The 20,199-nt window shown below is 43.9% G+C and overlaps 1 protein-coding gene across 2 annotated transcripts in view; it reads right to left on the bottom strand.

Annotated features, from left to right (window-relative positions):
* The window catches only part of SIK3 (SIK family kinase 3), a 197,806-nt gene that overhangs the window by 80,938 nt on the left and 96,669 nt on the right, over window positions 1-20,199 (bottom strand). For both annotated transcript variants that reach the window (XM_080930375.1, XM_080930376.1), the window contains exons 2-3: window positions 15,745-15,861; window positions 12,586-12,649 (exon numbers count right to left, since the gene is read on the bottom strand). In XM_080930375.1, the coding sequence (XP_080786501.1) occupies window positions 12,586-12,649; window positions 15,745-15,861 (181 nt within the window). The remainder of the gene's footprint in view (window positions 1-12,585; window positions 12,650-15,744; window positions 15,862-20,199) is intronic.

Here is a 20,199-nt window from a genome sequence, read left to right as displayed (position 1 = left end):
AAAACTGAAAAAGACCATCAAAGATTAGCAAAGAAGAAGGCATACAGAGGTATACATGTAATTGCAACATTGTGGGGCAGAGACAGGAGGGTTGCAAGTTTGAGGCTATCCTGAGCCACTTATTTAGAATTTAGAAATCAGCATAGCAATTCTACTCAGAACAAACAAGTCCTTAACTGTATGTACACAACTTTAAGACTAGGAGGTGGGACTACTTTCAGGAGTCTGAGAAGGCCAGAACTGCTCAGAGGTTCCACAGCACTCAGGATCCTGGAGTTCTTCAAGTTAAAAAGAGCAGCTTTGGTGACTATTCCAGAAAATTATCCCTTTGGAGTAAGAGCTACATAAGAGCAAGGATAAACTGCAAATGGCACAACCTCAAGCTGCAGCAGGTTCAAGATGGCTGGCCTGCAGTTACATCACCCGGCAGAACCAAGTGCAGCACCGAATCGCTGCAGTGATCGGCCTTCCTGCCCAACACAGAGTAAAATGACAAGAGTGGAAAGAAAGAACTGGCGAGACAGTTGGCCGGCTGACGTGCTCACTGCCAAGCCTGGAGACCACAGTTAAAGGCTGGGATTCACATGGTGGAGGGGGAACTGGCTCCAGCAAGCTGTCCTCTGACCTCCATGTATGCTGTGGCACTTACACACAAAATAAATGAAACACGTGTTTACAAAATCATTAGTGAAAACAGGAGTGAAAAGACTGAGACGTTTGGAACTAACAACAGACTCAGCTATGACCGCTGTGCTAAAGAACACTCGTGAGAAGGTGAGCACGGGATGAACAGAGCCTTTAAGGTAAGACTTAATCACTAAACCTAGACTGCAAATACCCCAAACTAAGAAGCCACTGGAAGCTGGGTGGGACAGCACTGCTTATGCTTCAGCCCTTGGGAGCCTGAGGATGAAGACTTAGTGTTCCAGGCTAATCGGAGCCACACAGGGTGCCTGTCTCACGGCAAACAGCATTAGTGCCCTTAAGATAGTTGTTATGATTGATCTGTTTTAAATCCCTCACATGTAAGAAAAACAGTAAGTATTTATGAGCAAAACAATATGCTCCTTGAGTTTAGTTTGAAATATGCAAAACTGAAAATATAGAACCGTTGGGAAAAAGAAACAACACCATCAGCAAAATTGGTGATTTTGAGGGCATCCCTTGCATCTAGTTGAACATGCTTACAGTGAAAAGGGGTTTTCACTGGTATATCCGTGTTCACTGGTCAGCATCAGAACCGAACCATGGAATCTCAAGGGTCCATCACATGGATACATGAAATGTGCCGTTCAGACACATGAACATCATGTTAAGTGAGACAAGCTGGTCACAAAAGAACAAATACAGGGCAATTCCATTTACATAATGTCCCTAGAGGAGTTAAGCTCAAAACAGAAGGAAGAGTGATGCTTTGGAGGGACATACCGGTGGCCAGTGATTGAGACCTAGAGTTTCCATTTTAAGAATACAAGATTTACAGATGACAGGACAGCAGTATCATCATTAATGTTACTGAAAATGGTCAAAATAATTCTGTGTACTGAGTATTTATAACTTTTAAAAACTGGAATGCAACTAGAATATCTTTAAGACATCAAATTTTGATGATATACTGAGATGTGATATATTAATTCCAAATACACAATTTAAAACTCCTTATAAATGTCAATAATGGTTATAAATAAATAAATAAATAAATATCTTTCCATGTCCTTACGACTTGGCCAAGGAAAACTCCATTTTCCTAAAAGTGTGAATGTATACAGATATGCATAGATACATGTATATTTATGTACACACACAAAACAAAAAAATCCTTTTGGAACATACATACATTGAATCAGCAAAACTTTGGTATGATGGCAGGTGCTCAGAGTCCTCAGAAGGCAGGAACACACACACACACACACACACACACACACACACACACACACACACACACTCGAACTGAAGAGATGGCTCAGTCAGTAAAGAATTCACTGCACAAGCATGAGACCCCAGCTCATCAACTTAGTACTCATGTGAAACGTTGGCTTTAGTACATGCCTGAAATCCCACCCCTGGGAAGGTGGGAACAGGAGGATTCCTGAAGCTCACTACCACCTAGTCCTGCTGAAACGGTGAGTTACAGGTCCACTGAGACCATATTTCAAACTATAGTAGAGAGAAAGGAGAGCAGCCAATCAATCTCTGATCTCCGCGCGCTGAGCGCACATGGCACAAATGACATCTTGATCAGGAAACTGCCAGCCATGTTCGGAGTGAGGTGCTGACAAAGCTCAGTGGCTTCTGTAGTCGTCCTGCACAGATTATAAACATAAACTAGCTATGTATAATATTAAGACAATAAAAATGCAAACCAACGAATGAGAAATTAACGGGGGAGGAAATGGCTGCTATCTGTTTGATCCAGTGAGCAGATACGCTCAGTGGTGTGGTTTTTGCCTCCACTGTAAAGTCTGAGCAGATAACTAGTTTTTCATAGTCCAAACAAAACAAAACAACAAACCCCACACTTTTCTGGGAAAATATTGGTTTTGTTTAGAAGGATACAAAGAATGTGTGTGGTTAAAATCATATGATTTTAGAAGTGACAGCAAGCACATAAAATGTGCCTATGCTAATGTTCCTGAAAATTTAGAAGATAACAAGATAAAAGTTCTCAGTGGAACTCGGACCTCAGCATGTAACATACGATGGTTATACAATTCAGCCCTTATCACTGCCTGCCCTACTGGAAGCCTCTGAATGTTTCCTGGCATAAATAAATTGGTTTGTGGGGGAATTCCTGGGTTTCATGTATACTGGCACCACTGGGTGTGGACATGTTATAGTGCACAGTGTAAAGATTATCCTTTATTATTCAAATGCTGATTTCTCTGCCCCAAGTCTGATTGCAATCCACACAAGGCATTGTAATGCTTATGGTAATAAGCTCTTGTCTCAATGATATGTAAACAGTGCCCCCCCATTCATCCTCCGATTTGCCCATAAAAGTTGATCAGTCAATGGCTGATCTGGGGAGTGAAAAAGGCTGGACTTCCAATCCCAGTAGTGAGGAGCGGGGGTGTGTATAAGGAGAGGGTTGGAGAGATAGCAGGAGAACATCTGAGTAGGAAGAGCCAGACCAATAGCAAATGCAAGTGTCTCAGGTAGTTTGATCGGGAGGCAGCCAGGTTAGCTCACAGGACTAAACTAGATTAATAAATGGTCAGATATTGTACCATAAAGTTTGGTTAAATAAATCTTATAGTCTCTCTCTCATTTATTTAGGAGTTGGCTGAGACAGAGAAAAATTATCCCTTTCAAAACTGAATTAACAATTGGGAAATGTCATCTTAAGTAAGTGAGAGTGTCCTAGTAAATCATTCACACTTCAGCAGATCCCTCTGAAATTAGTACTTTGTCTTAAATGCCTATGGCTTCTGCTGGCACCCAGAGCTTTCCTTGATAAAGTGCTAAGAGCACATGATAGGAAGTTTGAGAAAACATATCTCAGGAAATCATATGGGGGGTTGATTTATGAATTTAGTGATGTGCAAGGTTAGCTAGCTTCTCAACCCTATCGGAACATTAGGCAGAGCCACAGTGCCAAGGCTGCCCTTTACAATGCTAAGCAGCAATATTCACTTCACTAAGTCAGCTAAGTGAGTAAACAACATGCATCCCAACAACCCGCTCTGCTACATCCAAGTCAAACCTCCCATATGTTTCCTTTTCTCTGTACACTCAAATAGAAAATACAAAACCTGTTTCTCTCCTGTGTAAAAAAATTCACATAACTAAAGTGAGCAAGCAGAAAAAAATGACTGTTCAATGCTTGACTTGGAATCCCTGCGTGCTGTGTTAGACACCACATTAAAAGTAAGAAGAGCAGGCCAAGACTGTAATGCCTCCTCTCAATCAGCTGACCTTTAAGTAGTGGCAATGTAGTCTCTGTGGGAACTATTCTGGGAATTGACAAGGACCAAAAATTACAAAACCCTGGCTTGCAATATGGCTCAGTATCATATCTCTTGCCCATCATATGTAAGGACTATGTTGACCCTCTAGAACCAAAAATAAAAGACCAACTCCTAACTGTCAAGATGTACTTAGGTAAGGTCAGATGCAAGCAAGTGAGGGTCAGTTAGATGGCTCAGTAGGTTGGGAAACATGATGCCCTGCTTTCAGTCCCTGGAACCCACATGAAGGCAGAAGGAGAGAAGAGATTCCAAAAAATTGTCCAAAGACCTCAATGTGGACACACGGCAGAGACACAGAGCATAAAAATGCTATACACTAAGAAATAATTGTGTGACTGAGTATATAGGTAAATGTCAATTTGTTATAAAAAACGAAGAAGAAAATTAAAGCAAAAAATGAGATACAAAATAGTAAGCCAGTAGGAAAAATAAAGTTTACATAAAGTTGTCTCTAATGAGGAAATGCAGGAAAGATTCTGAAGTATGTGAGAGAAAAATGTGGGAAAAGAGGGTTGCAGAAAGAAATGGGACAATATCTAGAGTGTACAGTGGAGCACAGAGAACAGGCAAATGTAAAAGGAACAGGAGAGTATTAGGAACTAAAGCTGGAGAACATATAGTGCCAGGTTATGCGTTCTAAGCCCTCGTAGGACAGACTTGGTGAGGGAGCTGCAGAGCTGGGTGAGAGGATGGCACTAACAGAGATATCAAGTGTAGTCTAGTCCCCAGTTCACTAGACAAGTGTCATAGTCAGGGTTTTTATTCCTGCACAAACATCATGACCAAGAAGCAAGTTGGGGAGGAAAGGGTTTATTCAGCTTACACTTCCTCATTGCTGTTCATCAGCAAAGGAAGTCAGGACTGGAACTCAAGCAGGTCAGGAAGCAGGAGCTGATGCAGAGGCCATGAAGGGATGTTACTTACTGGCTTGCTTCTCCTGTCTTGCTCAACTTGCTTTCTTATAGAACCCAACAGTACCAGCCCGGGGATTGCACCATCTACAATGGGCTGGGCCCTTTCCCATTCCTCATTAATTAAGGCATTTTCTCAACTAAAGCTCCTTTCTCTGTGATAACTCCAGCTTGTGTCAAGTTGACAAAAAAAAAAAAAAAAAAAAAAAAAAAAAAAAAAAAAAAAAACAGCCAGTACAGCAAGGTCAGCATAAACCTAGCTAGTGAGACCGACCAGGCAGCTTCCTTCTACCCCTGCATGTGAGGAGCTCCCCTCTGAGCTCAGCACTCCTCCAATGGCCATAGCTAGTAGCTTCTATGGATAGTCTACCTCTGCCACCAAACTCCAGTGCAGATAGACTGTCCATTTTAGAAATTCTTGGGACCAGTATTTCCAATATCAGAGTTTATTTTTATTTTCAATACTTGTATAAATTTTACCAGATATCATATCTCATCTAAAAAACCCAAAACATAAAATGCTTCAAAAAACAAAACAAAAAAACCAAATCATAATTGTATTCCAAAGCTTCAGGGAATTCAAAGCATTTCCCAGTTCCTGTTCCTGGTCAGGCATTTCCACTGTGGAGCACAGGCTCATCACAGCTTCTAGCTCAGCACCAGAAAAGTGCATTTACATAACCTGTAGCGATTACAGCAGAAAATAAGCAATGCCACTCACTTTGACCTTGATCTCAGTAACTCATCTAACACATTTTGTTTCGTGAACAATATAGAAATTAGCAGTGAGACTTGTTCTTTCCTGCTTCTCAAGCATACTAAGTCTTGGATGTCCAGAGTCTGCAAATGGCACACTATCGGTCAAACACTAAACTGAATATGGCCAAAGTGAAATACTTTTAGTTCTTTCAAAATAGGGTGCACTTAAATATGAAAGAATTGTAAAGTGTGTGAAATCAGGATGTGACTTGGGCTGGGGTCTTTATTTGCCTGGGAGCCTCAGAAGGTCTAATAATAATACAGAAACACTAGATAATAATATAGGAACACTAGAAAGGCTAGCCATTTTAAATTAAGTGTAGGACTCTGGACATCATGTCGATTGTCCTGAAAATTGAGGTCAACTGCATAGGCAATCAATCAATGGACCAACCAACCAACCAACCAATAAGGTGTACATAAAGTGAAAATATAGGTGCAAAGACTGAGCTTCCCTGAAGCAATATTCTGTGCATATTGTCACACAGGCCAAGACAAAGCACACCAGGCAAAGGACAATGAAGACACTGCACCTGGCACTTCTGGCCCAGCCGTATACCTTCCTTGGCTGGTTTCACTGATATCCTTTCCCTGCAAGAGTTCTGTGAGTCCTTCCAGAAATTTATCACACCTGAGTGGCTCTGGGGATTTCTCTTCCATTTGGTGCCAGAGGGAGAGTGGTCTTGCTAACCCCTGATCTACCAAAAAACTCTCTTGTACAATGCTATAGCTACCACTCAAATGCTACTGTAAACTAACCTAAATTCAAAGTTGAATTCGCTACATTTCCAAAGAGCAATAGCAACATGTGACTAGCAGCTACCATGATGGGAACCATATTCCTGGACTTTACTTGGCCTTCTGTGTATAACATACTTGGCTTTCAATTGCATGTAGACCTCCAGGTTTTTGTATTCTAATACATGTTGTTTAGCCTGATCACGCTTGTATAGTTTCTGCTGCCGAAGCATAGACATCAAGAGAAAAAACATACATGTCTTCTTTTAAAAATCACAAAATTCCTCCTTTGTTTGACCCCATCAATTCTCCCTGTGCCTATTTGTGGGCCTTTGTATTTAGGCTACATTTCAAAGTCCTTGAGGTTCTTGGACACATGGGCTGCTGTTTTTTCAGAACATCTGCTAGTTTCATAGCCATTATTTTTTTTTTTTTTTTTTTTTTTTTTACAGTTTCTGCCTCTGCCTCTAGTCCCTCCAGATCCTCCCACTGTACACAGAAGATGCTCTATCTCCTGCATTGCAAAGGATGCTCTGCCTGTCTCCTCCCACAGTGCAGAGGATGCTCTGCCTGTCTCCTCCCACAGTGCAGAGGATGCTCTGCCTGTCTCCTCCCACAGTGCAGAGGATGCTCTGCCTGTCTCCTCCCACAGTGCAGAGGATGCTCTGCCTGTCTCCTCCCACTGTGCAGAGGATGCTCTGCCTGTCTCCTCCCACAGTGCAGAGGATGCTCTGCCTGTCTCCTCCCACTGTGCAGAGGATGCTCTGCCTGTCTCCTCCCACAGTGCAGAGGATGCTCTGCCTGTCTCCTCCCACAGTGCAGAGGATGCTCTGCCTGTCTCCTCCCACAGTGCAGAGGATGCTCTGCCTGTCTCCTCCCACTGTGCAGAGGATGCTCTGACTGTCTCCTCCCACAGTGCAGAGGATGCTCTGCCTGTCTCCTCCCACTGTGCAGAGGATGCTCTGACTGTCTCCTCCCACTGTGCAGAGGATGCTCTGACTGTCTCCTTCCACAGTGCAGAGGATGCTCTGCCTGTCTCCTCCCACAGTGTAGAGGATGCTCTGACTGTCTCCTTCCACAGTGCAGAGGATGCTCTGCCTGTCTCCTGTCTCCTCCCACTGTGCAGAGGATGCTCTGCCTGTCTCCTTCCACTGTGCAGAGGATGCTCCTGAGTAACACCAAGTCCAGAAGCTGCCTTTAGTTTCTTCCTCTCATCTCTGTACTTCAGTGTGGACAATCTTACTGATCTATCCTGAGTCTGTGTTTCTTCTGTCTGGCAGTTCAACTCTGTTGTTGAGGCTTTCTAATAATTTACTTATTTCCCAGGCCCATAATTATGTTTGTTTGTTTTTAAATAATGTCTCCTACTGATATTCTTTATCTGAAGTGACATTATGATTCCTTCATTTACCACTGTTGCTTCAGTTCTGAGTCCCTCTGTGTCTGTGGACATCTTTGTTTTTCTAACAGATTTTTGTCTGGTAAATCTGGCATCTATCTGCCTACTACTTGATTTTTGTGGTCTGTATCTTGTCCAGTAATTGTGTGTGCTTCTACTGTTTGGGGGTTCTGTTGCTTTGGTTGAACACTGGGTATTCTAGACGTCAGACTGGAGTACTTGAGGTTTCTGATACACCTGTCAACCCCAAAGTTGCTTCTTCTTCTTCTTCTTTTTTTTTTTTTTTTTTTTTTTTAAGGAGGCACATTTATTGTCACTGTTCCAAATGTACAAAAAAAAAAAAAAATTAGAAAATAACCCCCCAACCCCAAGGCTTCTTACTGCTGTGTTCCTTTTCACCACTTGGAGTTGACTCCATCCATATTCTTAGGATTTGGGTTCTCTTTTCCAGGCAAAATGGCCTGGCAAATCCTGGGATCTCCACAGTTTGAACTGAAGTCTCTACACCTCCTTTCTTAGCCAAACGCAGCCATTGGACTCCATTAACTGCTAGGTGATTGCCCTACTGTATTGCTCCGAGTTGCTGAGGTACCTCGCAGCACAGGCTCCACTGTTACTGGGGGTGCAATGCTTGGCCTTCTCTGCCATTTGTGAATGGAGGCAGATCCTTTGAGAAGATATTGGAGTCTACCTGTCTGCATTACGGTCTGTTTTTCTCTCTGAGTTAATGGCTGGAGCTAGATATGGAGTCAAAGGCAACTTTTCAGCAGCAAATCAAACTCTGGGAGCTGAAGCGCAATGAAGGGAAAGTGGCCTGACGTCACCTCAGCCCAACTGGCATGAAACCACTGTCTTATGACCCAAGGCAAGAGTAATACACTTCTCCAGACAGAATGGAGACCCCACTTCAATGCACTCTCCCGGACACAGCCTCCCCAACAGGTAACAGGAAAGATGACAAATATTAATGTTCTGCTCTTCCGGGGAAGACACCCATCTATCCAGATGCCAGTACTAAGAAGACCTCACTATGTGTCCAGACTGGAATCTACCTCCACCTTGCCAAGTCTGTGTGCACATGAGGAGGGGATGTGAGAGCTGGGGAGACTGTGGCACTTTGCATAGGTCTGGCTCAAGAATCCTGACTCTCAACACTTCCTTTCCTGAGCTGCCACCAAGATGGCTGAAGTGGAGCAGAAGCAGCAGTGTGGACTTGTCCTCTGAGCAGCTGATGCAGTTTTACAGCACTCACCAGAGGTGGAAGCAGCACTCACTGCTCAAGCACCTGAGATGGCCGGCAGTAGGGTGGCTGTGTACAACGGCAAGACCTTCAACCAGGTGGAGATCAGACCAGGCCACGACCTGGGCGAGTTCTCCGTCACCTACAAGCCCTGAAGCACGGCCGGCCCGGTATCGGTGCCACCCACTCCTCCCGATTCATCCCCCTCAAGGAGCGGAGGCCAATAAAGACTCATTATTTTGAGCCCTGGGGGTGAAAAATAATCCAGATTCTCATTTCTTCCTGAATTTTCATAGATGTTCTTGAATAATTTTTTTTCGTTTGCTGCTTGTTCATAGGATCAGTTTGCAGACTTTCAAAAATAATTCTCACCAGTTTTACCTGGCAGCTGGTAAGAATTCTGCATGACTCATGACGAAAATTGTCCACCATTTATTTTGTTTGTTTGTTTTAGAACTTGTTTGTTTCAGTTTGTTCTCTGGTTTTGGTTTTGCTTTGTTTGCTTTGAAACAGGGTTTCTCCGTGTAGCCTTGGCTGTCCTGAACACTTGCATTTGTTCTTTAACATGAAGGCAAACGAAGCGTATGCCCAAGCTCTACATGCTGGCTCACTGCACTCACTCCCATCACCCAAAACTGGAGGTCAAACCTAGGACTTATTCTGAATATGCCATATAATGAACCCTAGTCCATCTTCACAACTGTAGACCTTATTCTAGAGACCTCTGGACCATCCCTAATCCCTGCACTACTCCATGCCCCATCCCTAATCCCTGCACTACTCCATGCCCCATCCCTAATCCCTGCACTACTCCATGCTCCATCCCTAATCCCTGCACTATTCCATGCCCCATCCCTAATCCCTGCACTACTCCATGCCCCATCCCTAATCCCTGCACTACTCCATGCCCCATCCCTAATCCCTGCACTACTCCATGCCCCATCCCTAATCCCTGCACTACTCCATGCCCCATCCCTAAGCCCCGAACTACTCCATGCTCCAACTACCACCTCTCCAACCCACACCTTTGCTGAAATGGAACCCATACGTGCTAGGCGAACATATTATCACTGAACTACACCTCCAGTCTTCCGAACCTCACTTCTTGACTAAGTGCCTCTTCTCTTTTCATTTACACAAACACTTTAGAATCAGCGCCACGAGACACCTTATCCTTGTGCAGTCTTGTTATCTGATTAGGGTTTGACTCAATAGTAACCAAACCCAGGCCTTGGCACAGGTTAGGCAAGCTATTCTGCCACAGTGCTCCTCCACAAATCTGTGTGAGGTTTTAGTAATTTTGGGGGGTAATACATTTTTTTCTGAAACCAGATCATTAAAAAGTCTACTATGGGCCAAGGAGATAAATGGGTAAAAGAGCCCTATGGCCTGAAGGTCAGAGTTCAGATCACTGGAAGCCATGTGATATGTTAGGTGCTGCAGAATCGATTGTCTCTGTGTCTCCTCTACATTGAGATGGGCAGAGACAGGCGAATCACCACAAGCTTATGGGACAGCTAGCCTGGGACAGACAGTGTGTGGTAGAAACAAGAGAGACCTGGCCACAAAACAAGGTGGAAGGCAAGAAGCAACTCCTGCAAGCTGTACTCTGACTCCCACACGCGTGTCCTAGCATGCATACTCCTACACACACATCAATATTAATCATGTCAATAATACATTTACTCATATAATTATATGCTATGTTGTAACAGATAATTGTGTGATATTTCCCTTTAAAAATGTCAAAACTGTGTTCTGTGTACTTGTGCATTAAGCTACATATATACAAGGGGGCTATGAGCAAAAAGACTGTTGTCTTTCCTTTTTAGATCTGATTTCTTGCCAGGCATGATGGCACATGTCTTCAATCCCAGCACTCAGGAGGCAGAGGCAGGTGGATTGCTATGAATTTGAGGCCAGCCTGATCTACAGAGGAGTTCCAAGACAGCTGAGGCTATACAGAGAAACCCTGCCTTGAAAATTCAAACAGGAAAGAGCTGCGTTCCACCCCTTCCCCCAGTAAAAAGCAGGACACATGCAATTTGCTTGCTTAGAATGTTGGGAACACTAAGACGAACCATTCTCTTTTATTCTAAGGTTATCAGTGCATCTCTATGAACTAAGGCCTTCCTATGACATGGCTGATAGACAGCTCATGGCTTCCTTTCAGAACAAAGCTTATAAAAGGTTCAGGCCTCCGTGTACTCCCCAGCAACACCGGGCGGCTTCTCTCTCCCAGTCTCTGACATGCTCCGCTCTATGGACTCACTAAACTGGGAAGCCATCAGTCTGTGTCCTCTACAGCACTAGAATTCAAAAAGATCCCTCTGCCTCTGCACTCAGAGTGCTAAAATTAAGGTATGCATCACCATGTCTGGCCTAACCTACAAATGCACGCACATACACAAACACAGCACACCATTTAGCCATTAAAAAGAATGTCTACCTTAAAAGTGGGAATTCTTCTGGGCATCTATGTGGGTAATCCTAGCTAAGACTCCTAGCAACTAGAGATATAAAGACTAAAGTGGCAACGTTCTGTAGCCAGACAGGACTTCCAGTGGAGGGAGGGAGACATCAATCTACTCACAAAACCTTCAACCCAAAATTTGTTCTGCCTACAAGATGTGCAGGGATAAAGATGAAACAGAGACTAGAGGAACAGCCAACCAATGCCTGCCATTGAACCCCACCCCTTCCTCTAGCTGGACTGCCAGGTGATCTCAATGGGAGCAGATACACTTAATCCTGCTTCTATTAGATGTCCCAGGGAGGGCGGCACACAAGGGAGGCTTCCCCTTTGGAGAAGGAGAGGAGATAATGGGAGGAGGAATTTATAAGGGTTGGAATGGGGTGGAGGGGGGCTGCAATCAGGATATAGAGTGAATAAATAAATTAATGAGAAAGTGATATACTTCTAACTTAGTACTGGTTCTTATAAAGGACAGGAATTTAAGTTTGACAATCTGCCTTTCACCTCTATTTGGCAGTGTTAATTGCTGTCAGCACAGAGAATTCTTTCTTTAGTTTTTACCAAGTCCAAGTTTGCCTGGAACAAAATCTCATGATGTACAAAGGTCAAGCCAAGAAGAAACAGCAGCTACAGGAAGCAAGTGATCAGAGCCATTGGTGACTGTGTGCACAGAGCAAGGGACAGGCTTCAAGGTTATATTTAAACAAGGGTTAAGAATGTGAGGCCCTTCCTCACACCAGGGGCTCCCACATAAGTAGGATCTCCATCACTCCTGGCAACCTCAGCTACAGCCTGGCAACAGAAAAGACCCTCAGTCACATAACTGGCAGGAATATTTGATTTTGAGATCTTTTATCTCAATTGTTAACATCTAACTATAGCAAACAAACAAACAAAAAGCTCTGCTCAAGAATAAACTCAGTAGAGGAATTTAACTGACAACAACAACAACAAACAAACAAACAAAATAACCCTGAAATTATCATTATGGAGCAGAAGACAGCATCAGGTGACAAGCTGAGACACAGGACAGCTATTCTGGGTTGGCATAGTGGGCTCAAGGGTTGTTTAAAGGAAGAAGTGAAGGTACTTACCAAATATCTCCCCTCCACTAGCGTATTCTGTCACCAGGTATATCATGCGCTCTGTCTCCATGACCTGTGCAAAGGCAAGACAGTGATGTGACACAGATGGCAGGCTGTTAGCACTGGGCATCTCCCTAAGGATGCTGGGATGAACACAACCAAGCTGCAGTCCCCATGTTGTCTAAGGTCACAATTGTAAAAAGAGACAGAAACAACAGTCATAGTTTACCTCAATATGCCCAAAACATTATCCTTTCAATAATCATAAAAAATTTAGACTGTTTCAGTGCCTTAGTCAGGGTTTCCATTCCTGTACAAAACAACATCATGACCAAGAAGCAAGTTGGGGAGGAGAGGATTTATTCAGCTTACACTTCCACATTGCTGTTCATCACCAGAGGAAGTCAGGACTGGAACCCAAGCAGGTCAGGAAGCAGGAGCTGGTGCAGAGGCCATGGACGGATGTTACTTACTGGCTTGCTCCCCCTGGCTTGCTCAGCCTGTTTTCTTATAGAACCCAGGTCTACCAGCCCAGGGATGGCACCAACCACAATGGGCTGAGCCCTCCCCCCTTGATCACTAGTTAGGAAAATGCCTTACAGCTGGATCTCATGGAGGCATTTCCTCAACGGAGGCTCCTTTCTCCTATCTCATGTGATAACTCCAGCTTGTGTCAAGTTGACACAAAACCAGCCTATACATTCAGTTTTTACCTTAAAATGAACTTAAATTAAATTAAATTACAATGGGGCTGGTGAGGTGGTTCTGGGGTTACAAGCATTGGCTGCTCTTCCTAAGGACCTAGGTTGAATTCCCAGCACCCACATTGCAGCCTGTAACTATATGTAACTCCAGTTCCAGAGAATCACACACACATATGCACAGACATTCAGGTAAATCACAAATGCATATAATAAACTAAAAAGAAACCATTCTTTTAAAAGTTTAGTTTCTCAGTCTTTTTGGACATACCTGGCTCTAGCCAAAGGTTACCCACACTTAAAAAAAATTATTTGTTTATTCTATGTATGAGCACACTGTAGCTGTCTTCAGACATACCAGAAGAGGGCATCAGATCCCATTACACATGGTAGTGAGCCACCATGTGGTTGCTGGGACTTGAACTCAGGAACTCCAGAAGAGCAGTCTCTCAAGCTCCCAGACACACACTTCTACTACATGTGGTTCAGTAATTATACTGCTTGCTGGCTGCTTTCTTTCTTTTATCTTTGAACATCAATACACATAAATGTAGAGTAGAAACATGTTTGAGGGGTATGTGTGGGGTGAGGGTATGTTTATTGGTTGGTTGAGAGGAGAACTTAATATACAGAGCAGGCTAACCTGAAACTCACACTACACAGTCCAGCCTGGGCTCTACTTGTGATCCTGTCTTAATCTCCCAAATACTGTGACTACAGACATGTTCTACCATGCCTGGCTTTCGCATAATCCATCATATGAACACATTTTAAGTTCATCTTCAAGTAAAACAGCTGTGTCCTTTCGGATACAACCATTGCTGTGAGAGACCTGTCTCCATAATTCACTTATATGACAAGAAATGTTCTATATTAAATATACCCCTGATATTCAGAAAAATATTGTATTGCCTTTCCTTTGTATCTTCCCTTTTCTTAGCTCTCATTAGCTGCGAATGTTCTTCTACTATTAAACTTCTCAGGGACTGAGAACTGTTGTCTCTGGTAAGTTATTCACATCTGCTCACTCTAAAAAGCCGAGGAGACCGCCCTGAAAATGCCCTAATCATACAGGGAGACATGCTCTGAGACATGCTCTAGTCCTGCATTCTGGTAGCTCAGAATTGTGTTAAAAATTCTAGGCCCAGAAGGCAAAATAAAAACAAACTCAAAGAAGGCTGGGTCAAAGTCAGAGCTGGAGAAGGCAAATAATCTCACCCCAGGCACAATAGGCCAGCTTGAAGGATTTAATCATAAATCTAGTAGGATCATAAACTTGATCATAAATTCTGCAGGACAAAACAGCACCCCACAGGACAGCCTGACTCCCACAATTACTTTAGGATACTTTACTCTAAAGGTGAGTCCTTGTTTATTCAGCTGCCGGAGTGGCCTCGCACACCTTTACTCCAGGCAGTCTGGGAGGCTGAGCTAGGAGGGTTATGAGTGAGACACCAGCTGGGGCTACAAGAGTAAGAACAAATTAAGAAAATAAACACAGGAGAAAATACTCAATTTCATTCTCTCCACCAAGACAGGCAAGAAGCCAAGGGCAAGACACCTGCCTCTGACTGTGTGGGGCCTTCAGACAGCACCAGGGAGGATTCTAAATTTGCTTCTTATAGAAGGAAGCTTTTGCCAACACTGTTTACCATGATACATTTCAACAGGTCTGACTGATGGAACTCATTTTCACCTTGTGAGCAGCAGAGTCCAGAGAGGGGAGATACAGCTGTGGGCTTAGCCACCCATGACTCTCTACACGTTTGCTTTTCCATAGAGATCGGCAGGCTGTGCAAATCTGGGAACATCGACTGCACACTCACAGCAGTCAGCACACTTCCTGCAAGGCTGGAGATGACTCCCTCGGTAGAGCCGTGAAAGAGCTGGATAATACACTCTGAACACGCTGTCATCTGAGCAACCCCGCCTCTCCCCAAAAGATCTCTCCCACTGTCCTGCTAAGGTGAGGTTCATCCTTCTGGTCAGTCTGAAATTCTACCCAAGAGATGCACTGCATCTGCCGAAAGCATTCTGATGGTGATACAAAGCAGGCTTGCTTCTTAGGAAAATTATCAAAAGCAATTGGAGAACTAAGCCCAGGCTCATCCAGAAGAGAAGGGGACTGGATGGCTGGAACAGAATCATTCGAGATATTCTTCACCACCCTTAATTCATAGTTCAAGCTAGCATTTAAATAATCACAAGCGACAACAGCACAGTCTGTGTTCCTTAGGGGGTCTCCACAATGCTAAGGAAATCAACAAAAGGAAACTTTTAGCCTTAGACTCAGTCTCCATGTTGCTTGGGAGAATCAAAGGACAGACTCAAAGGATGGGTGAAGCTCCCAGGGGAGCAGGGAAGGAGGCTGGGACGGTGCTAGGATGGCAGCCCTTCGCTCCCCGCACTCGCATCTTCCCAGCAGCAGCCTCTCCCACAGACCACACTAGGCTCCCGGCCCTCCTACCTGGTAGAGTCTGATGATATGTGGATGGCAAAGCATCTTCATTATCTGAACTTCCCGGAAAATCTTCTTCAAGTTTTCTTCATCCAGCTGGGTCTTATCTATGATTTTAATAGCAACCTGGCACAGAGGAAGGAAACATATGGATACATTATTAAAAGCAGTTTACTCAAGAAAATTAAACCCACTTTAAACTATTATACTCTATAAAACACAAACAGCTAGCATTGTGTTTTCAGGATGTCAAGTAATAAAATGGTGTAACTTTTTAAAAGACAGGATATGGATTCTAAGGAAGTTTGTCTCAACTGATAGGCTTCAAGAGCAGATGGGTCCTCTGTAACTCTTAAGCTGCCTACACAATAAAAGCCCAGGACGGAACATCTCATTACTGAGAAATGTGGCCAGTGCTAGGTCAAACTATGCTTCCATGAGCAGAGGGCAGGACTTCCTGTGAAGACAAGGCACGTGAGACAGGTCTGAGGGGTTGGTAAGGCACCACCAGGGGTTGCAGCATTGGTAGCAGCAGCTACACAGGACATTCACCATGTGACAGTCACAGCTCCTACTGCCTTACATGGACAACTCCTTCAACCTTAGAATGCCTGTGTGATTATGAACCTTCTTTATTAATATGGAAACTAAAGCCAGCGAGTAAGAAGTGAACCTAAAATTTAGTCATTACCAACTACTGTGCAGCAGATCCAGGTGGTCTACCTTTAGAAAGAAATCGATATTTAATAGCCTATGAACCCCAATACACTGCCTCAGAACAAGACACTGCACAGCATACAGTTGGTTTTTTTTTTTTTTTTTTTTTTTTAAGGCTATGTAGCCAAGGCTGGTCTCAACTGCCACCTTTTAACCTCAGCTCCCAGGGTACTGAGATTATGTGAGTGAATCACTTTGTAACACAGCATAGACATTTTAAAACAATGACAAATGATGGAATTTGTCCCAATCCACTTTTGTTTTGAGTCAACCCCCCACCCCCTTTTGTTTTGAGACTCTACATAACCCTGGCTGACCAGGAACTAGCTCTGTAGACTAGACTGGCCTCAAACTCACAAAGATCCTCCTGCCTCTGCCTCCTGAGTGCTGGGATTAAAGACACATGTGTGTCACTGGGTCCAGTTTAATTCAAAAATCTTAAACATTCCTATCATCCTCAGAGAAATAGTCAAAATACTTGTTTCGCTTCAAAAATGTTTCTGTGTCTTAGTTTCAGTTACTTAGCTGATTAATTAGATAAATCAATATTGGTAAGCCATTTAGCTCAGTATGATGACTCTAAGTTAGCCACGCGTATGGATGCCTGGCACAAAGGTGACTTTATTTGCAGTTTTTCAGGTATCAGAATAAAGACTGCTGGAGGAAGGTGCTCAATGCCCTGGGTGTATCTCTAGCTCCAGGACTAATGGGCATAGCCGTGACTTCTAGGACTTGGAATCTCCTATGAGACAGAGGTGCCGTGGCTGAGCAGAGGATGAGCAGCTTCTACCCCGGAGAGAAACACAGAGCATACAAGACTTAAGACAAGAGAAGGTACTGGAGTGAGAGGGGGCCTTAAACATTGAAGAACAGGGTCACCAGCACCTCCTGGCAATTCTTTGATCTGTGAGGCCCAAGACACATGACCTCCAACCACAGGCATTCCTACTAGCCACTGTACCGATTCGCAGACATCATTCTACCAACTGGCCTGGTGCCTGCACCTGCTTCTGGGACAGCTCCCCAAACTATACCATGGCAAACAGTATCTCTTTGTAGAATTCCTCCACAGAGTCAAATTCTGGTCTGCTCCTCAGGAGGGAAAGGGGACAAAGACTCCACAAAACACTGAAAGATGGAGCTGTGTCCAGTACTGGCTATAGGATCATAAGCAAGGACAAAAAAGAAGCCAAGTTGGTTTAAAAGTTTGGTACGGTCTCTTAATGTATAACATAGAGCAAGTTATTTTAAGTCTTGAAGCTCCTTCTCTGTAAAACATGAGCACAGACGCAGGAACTTCTTGAAACGGTTGCTGGGTTCTCATAACTATGGTCATGCACACAACCTGCTTAAGTGTGTCTGGCCTGTGAGACATACAGAAAGAAGATTGACACCATCCTAACCCCCACTTTCACACTCCAGAGAGCTTCAGGTAGCAGCTAACTTCAATCTCAAAATATTAAATGGAAAATTACAGAAATGAACGATGCAGGTTTTAAAGTGCATGGCATTCTACCAAGCTTGAGGAAGTTGTATATATGCAGTTCTGTCCTGCTGGGGTGTGAATCATCTCTCCACACAGTGCATCCACGTCCTGTGTGCCACCCTATTACTCAGTTCCCAGGCTAGCTGCTCAGTATCACTTGACTCAGGCTCAGGCAACCCTTGCTTTACTGATCCAAGTGCCCCAAAGTACAAGAGCAGCCATGCTGGTAACTCCACAGTCCTGGGGTGTCACAGGGAAATTGAGGGGAGCTTCCTTCCTTCACCTTCTCCCTTTCATTAGAAGGAACCTGGCATGATGGTGCATGCCTGGAGTCCTGTACACCATGGAGGTTCATGCAAGAAGATCGTGGGTGTGAGGCCAGCCTGGACTATATATATAGCAAGAAACCAACAAAAGAAATGGAACAGAAATCATGAATTAGAGCTGCTAAGATCTACAGTTGGTTAGTTAGCTGTCCAGAAAATGAGCATATTTACATAACTTTTACTGAAGTATACATTTATAATTACTCCTATTTTATTAGTGAGAAAGAATGGGGCTGCCACTATCTACGGCTCCAGGAATCCACTCAGGGTCTTGAAAACTACTACCTACAGATGAGTAGGGGTTGGGGAAAGCTCTATTGCATATAGGCACTGACGTTCTTCCAATATTCCTGGAATGTAGCTTTAAAACCTTGAGCATCCTATAGCATGGATTAGACTGGCTTCACTAAGCAACATAATTCTCAATCAAAAACATCAATTCCTTTGTCAAAGGGCAAGCCAGGAGCCAGAAGTAAACTAGCCGGCAGTCTGTGGGAGTATGCAGAGCCGCATGGCCTGCTGCCAGGTGATGTGTAAAGACTATGGGAGGAACAGAGCTGGGGAAAATGAATTCCATTCAGGAAAGTCATCCTGAACCACAGGATGAAAACCACAGCCAGGCCTAACCTGAAGGCTGTGCCTAAGAGAGTACTGGGCATGGCCCTGCCCCCATGCCCCTTACTAAGGAGCCCCAGGCCCTAAAAGCACTCAAAGTTGCTAGACAATGGCAAAGCCTAGCTGTAAGAAGGGCAAGGAAGGGTTCTAAACAGCAGGAGGAGGAAGAGCAGAAAGAACTGTGAAGTCAGAGGGCAGAGGCTGGCTTGCAGCAGAATTATTTTGAGAGCACAAGAACAGCATAATGAACATGTATGCTTTTCCCACAGCTGCAGACCATTTCATAAAGCTGTGCCTTAAAGCACACATAAGCTCCTTTAAAAACTAATCATGTCTATAGCAGCAGTAAATCTTCAGGTAACTAGACAAACCTCCAAAGAGCATGTTTTATCTGTAAGCATGTGGGTGTTCTGTCTGGATGTATGTCTGTGGACCATGTGTGCCTGGTGATCATAGGGTCCAGAAAAGGGAGTTGGATCCTCTGTGATAAGAGTTACAGATGGTTGTGAGCTGTTCTGTGGGTGCTGGGAATTGAACCTGGGTTCTCAGGAAGAACAGTCAGTACTCTTAACTTGTGAGCCATCTCTCTAGGCCCCCAGAGAGTAAGTTTTTAGTAAGAGCTGGAAGCCCATAGGTCACACACACACAAGATCGTGAAGACTATTAACAAGAAGGGAGCAGACAGCGCATGATCCTGTGCATCCTCTAGCTTGGTCTGTTCTCAACAGAACCCTCTTCCCATGCAGAGAACATGACTGTGTGAACGAACGCTCTAACACTAATTAAACATGGCAGCACATCAAATAGGTCGATAAATAGATGCAGATTGTGAACGTTCCTAAAAATTTCTCTCTGAAAGATCCTTCCCTCCAACGAATTCTTTTTAAATTGGCATCTGGTAAGAAAGAAATTAAGTTCAGCACATGCCAAGGCCAGAGCTTTCCTGCTCACTCTGGAGGGGAGGAGCCGGTACCCGGAGTTCTCACTTCTGAAAACCACAGCGGCTTTAACTCTCCCCTCCGTTTTGCAACACAGTGATGCACACAGAATGAATGGTTTCTTCCCCAAAGCAATACATTCTCTTGCATATTCTGACTCAACATTCTGAGGAAAGATACAGTGGCCGAATGCAAACCAATGCCAGGAGAAAAGTTCTGCTCTAAGATCAAAACCAGCCACAGTTCCTCAGCAAAAACCCCTGGTGGGGGTTTCAGTGAGACACTATGACAAATGTACAGCTTTTTTAAAAAAAACACTATGTAAGAGAAGAAAGAAAAAAAGAAAAAACCCAAAAAGGGAAGGCACAGCCCCTTATGTCTA

The sequence above is a fragment of the Micromys minutus genome (genome assembly GCF_963924665.1).
Source record: "Micromys minutus genome assembly, chromosome: 16".
Taxonomy (NCBI): domain Eukaryota; kingdom Metazoa; phylum Chordata; class Mammalia; order Rodentia; family Muridae; genus Micromys; species Micromys minutus.
This window is presented reverse-complemented; position numbering and strand designations above follow the sequence as displayed.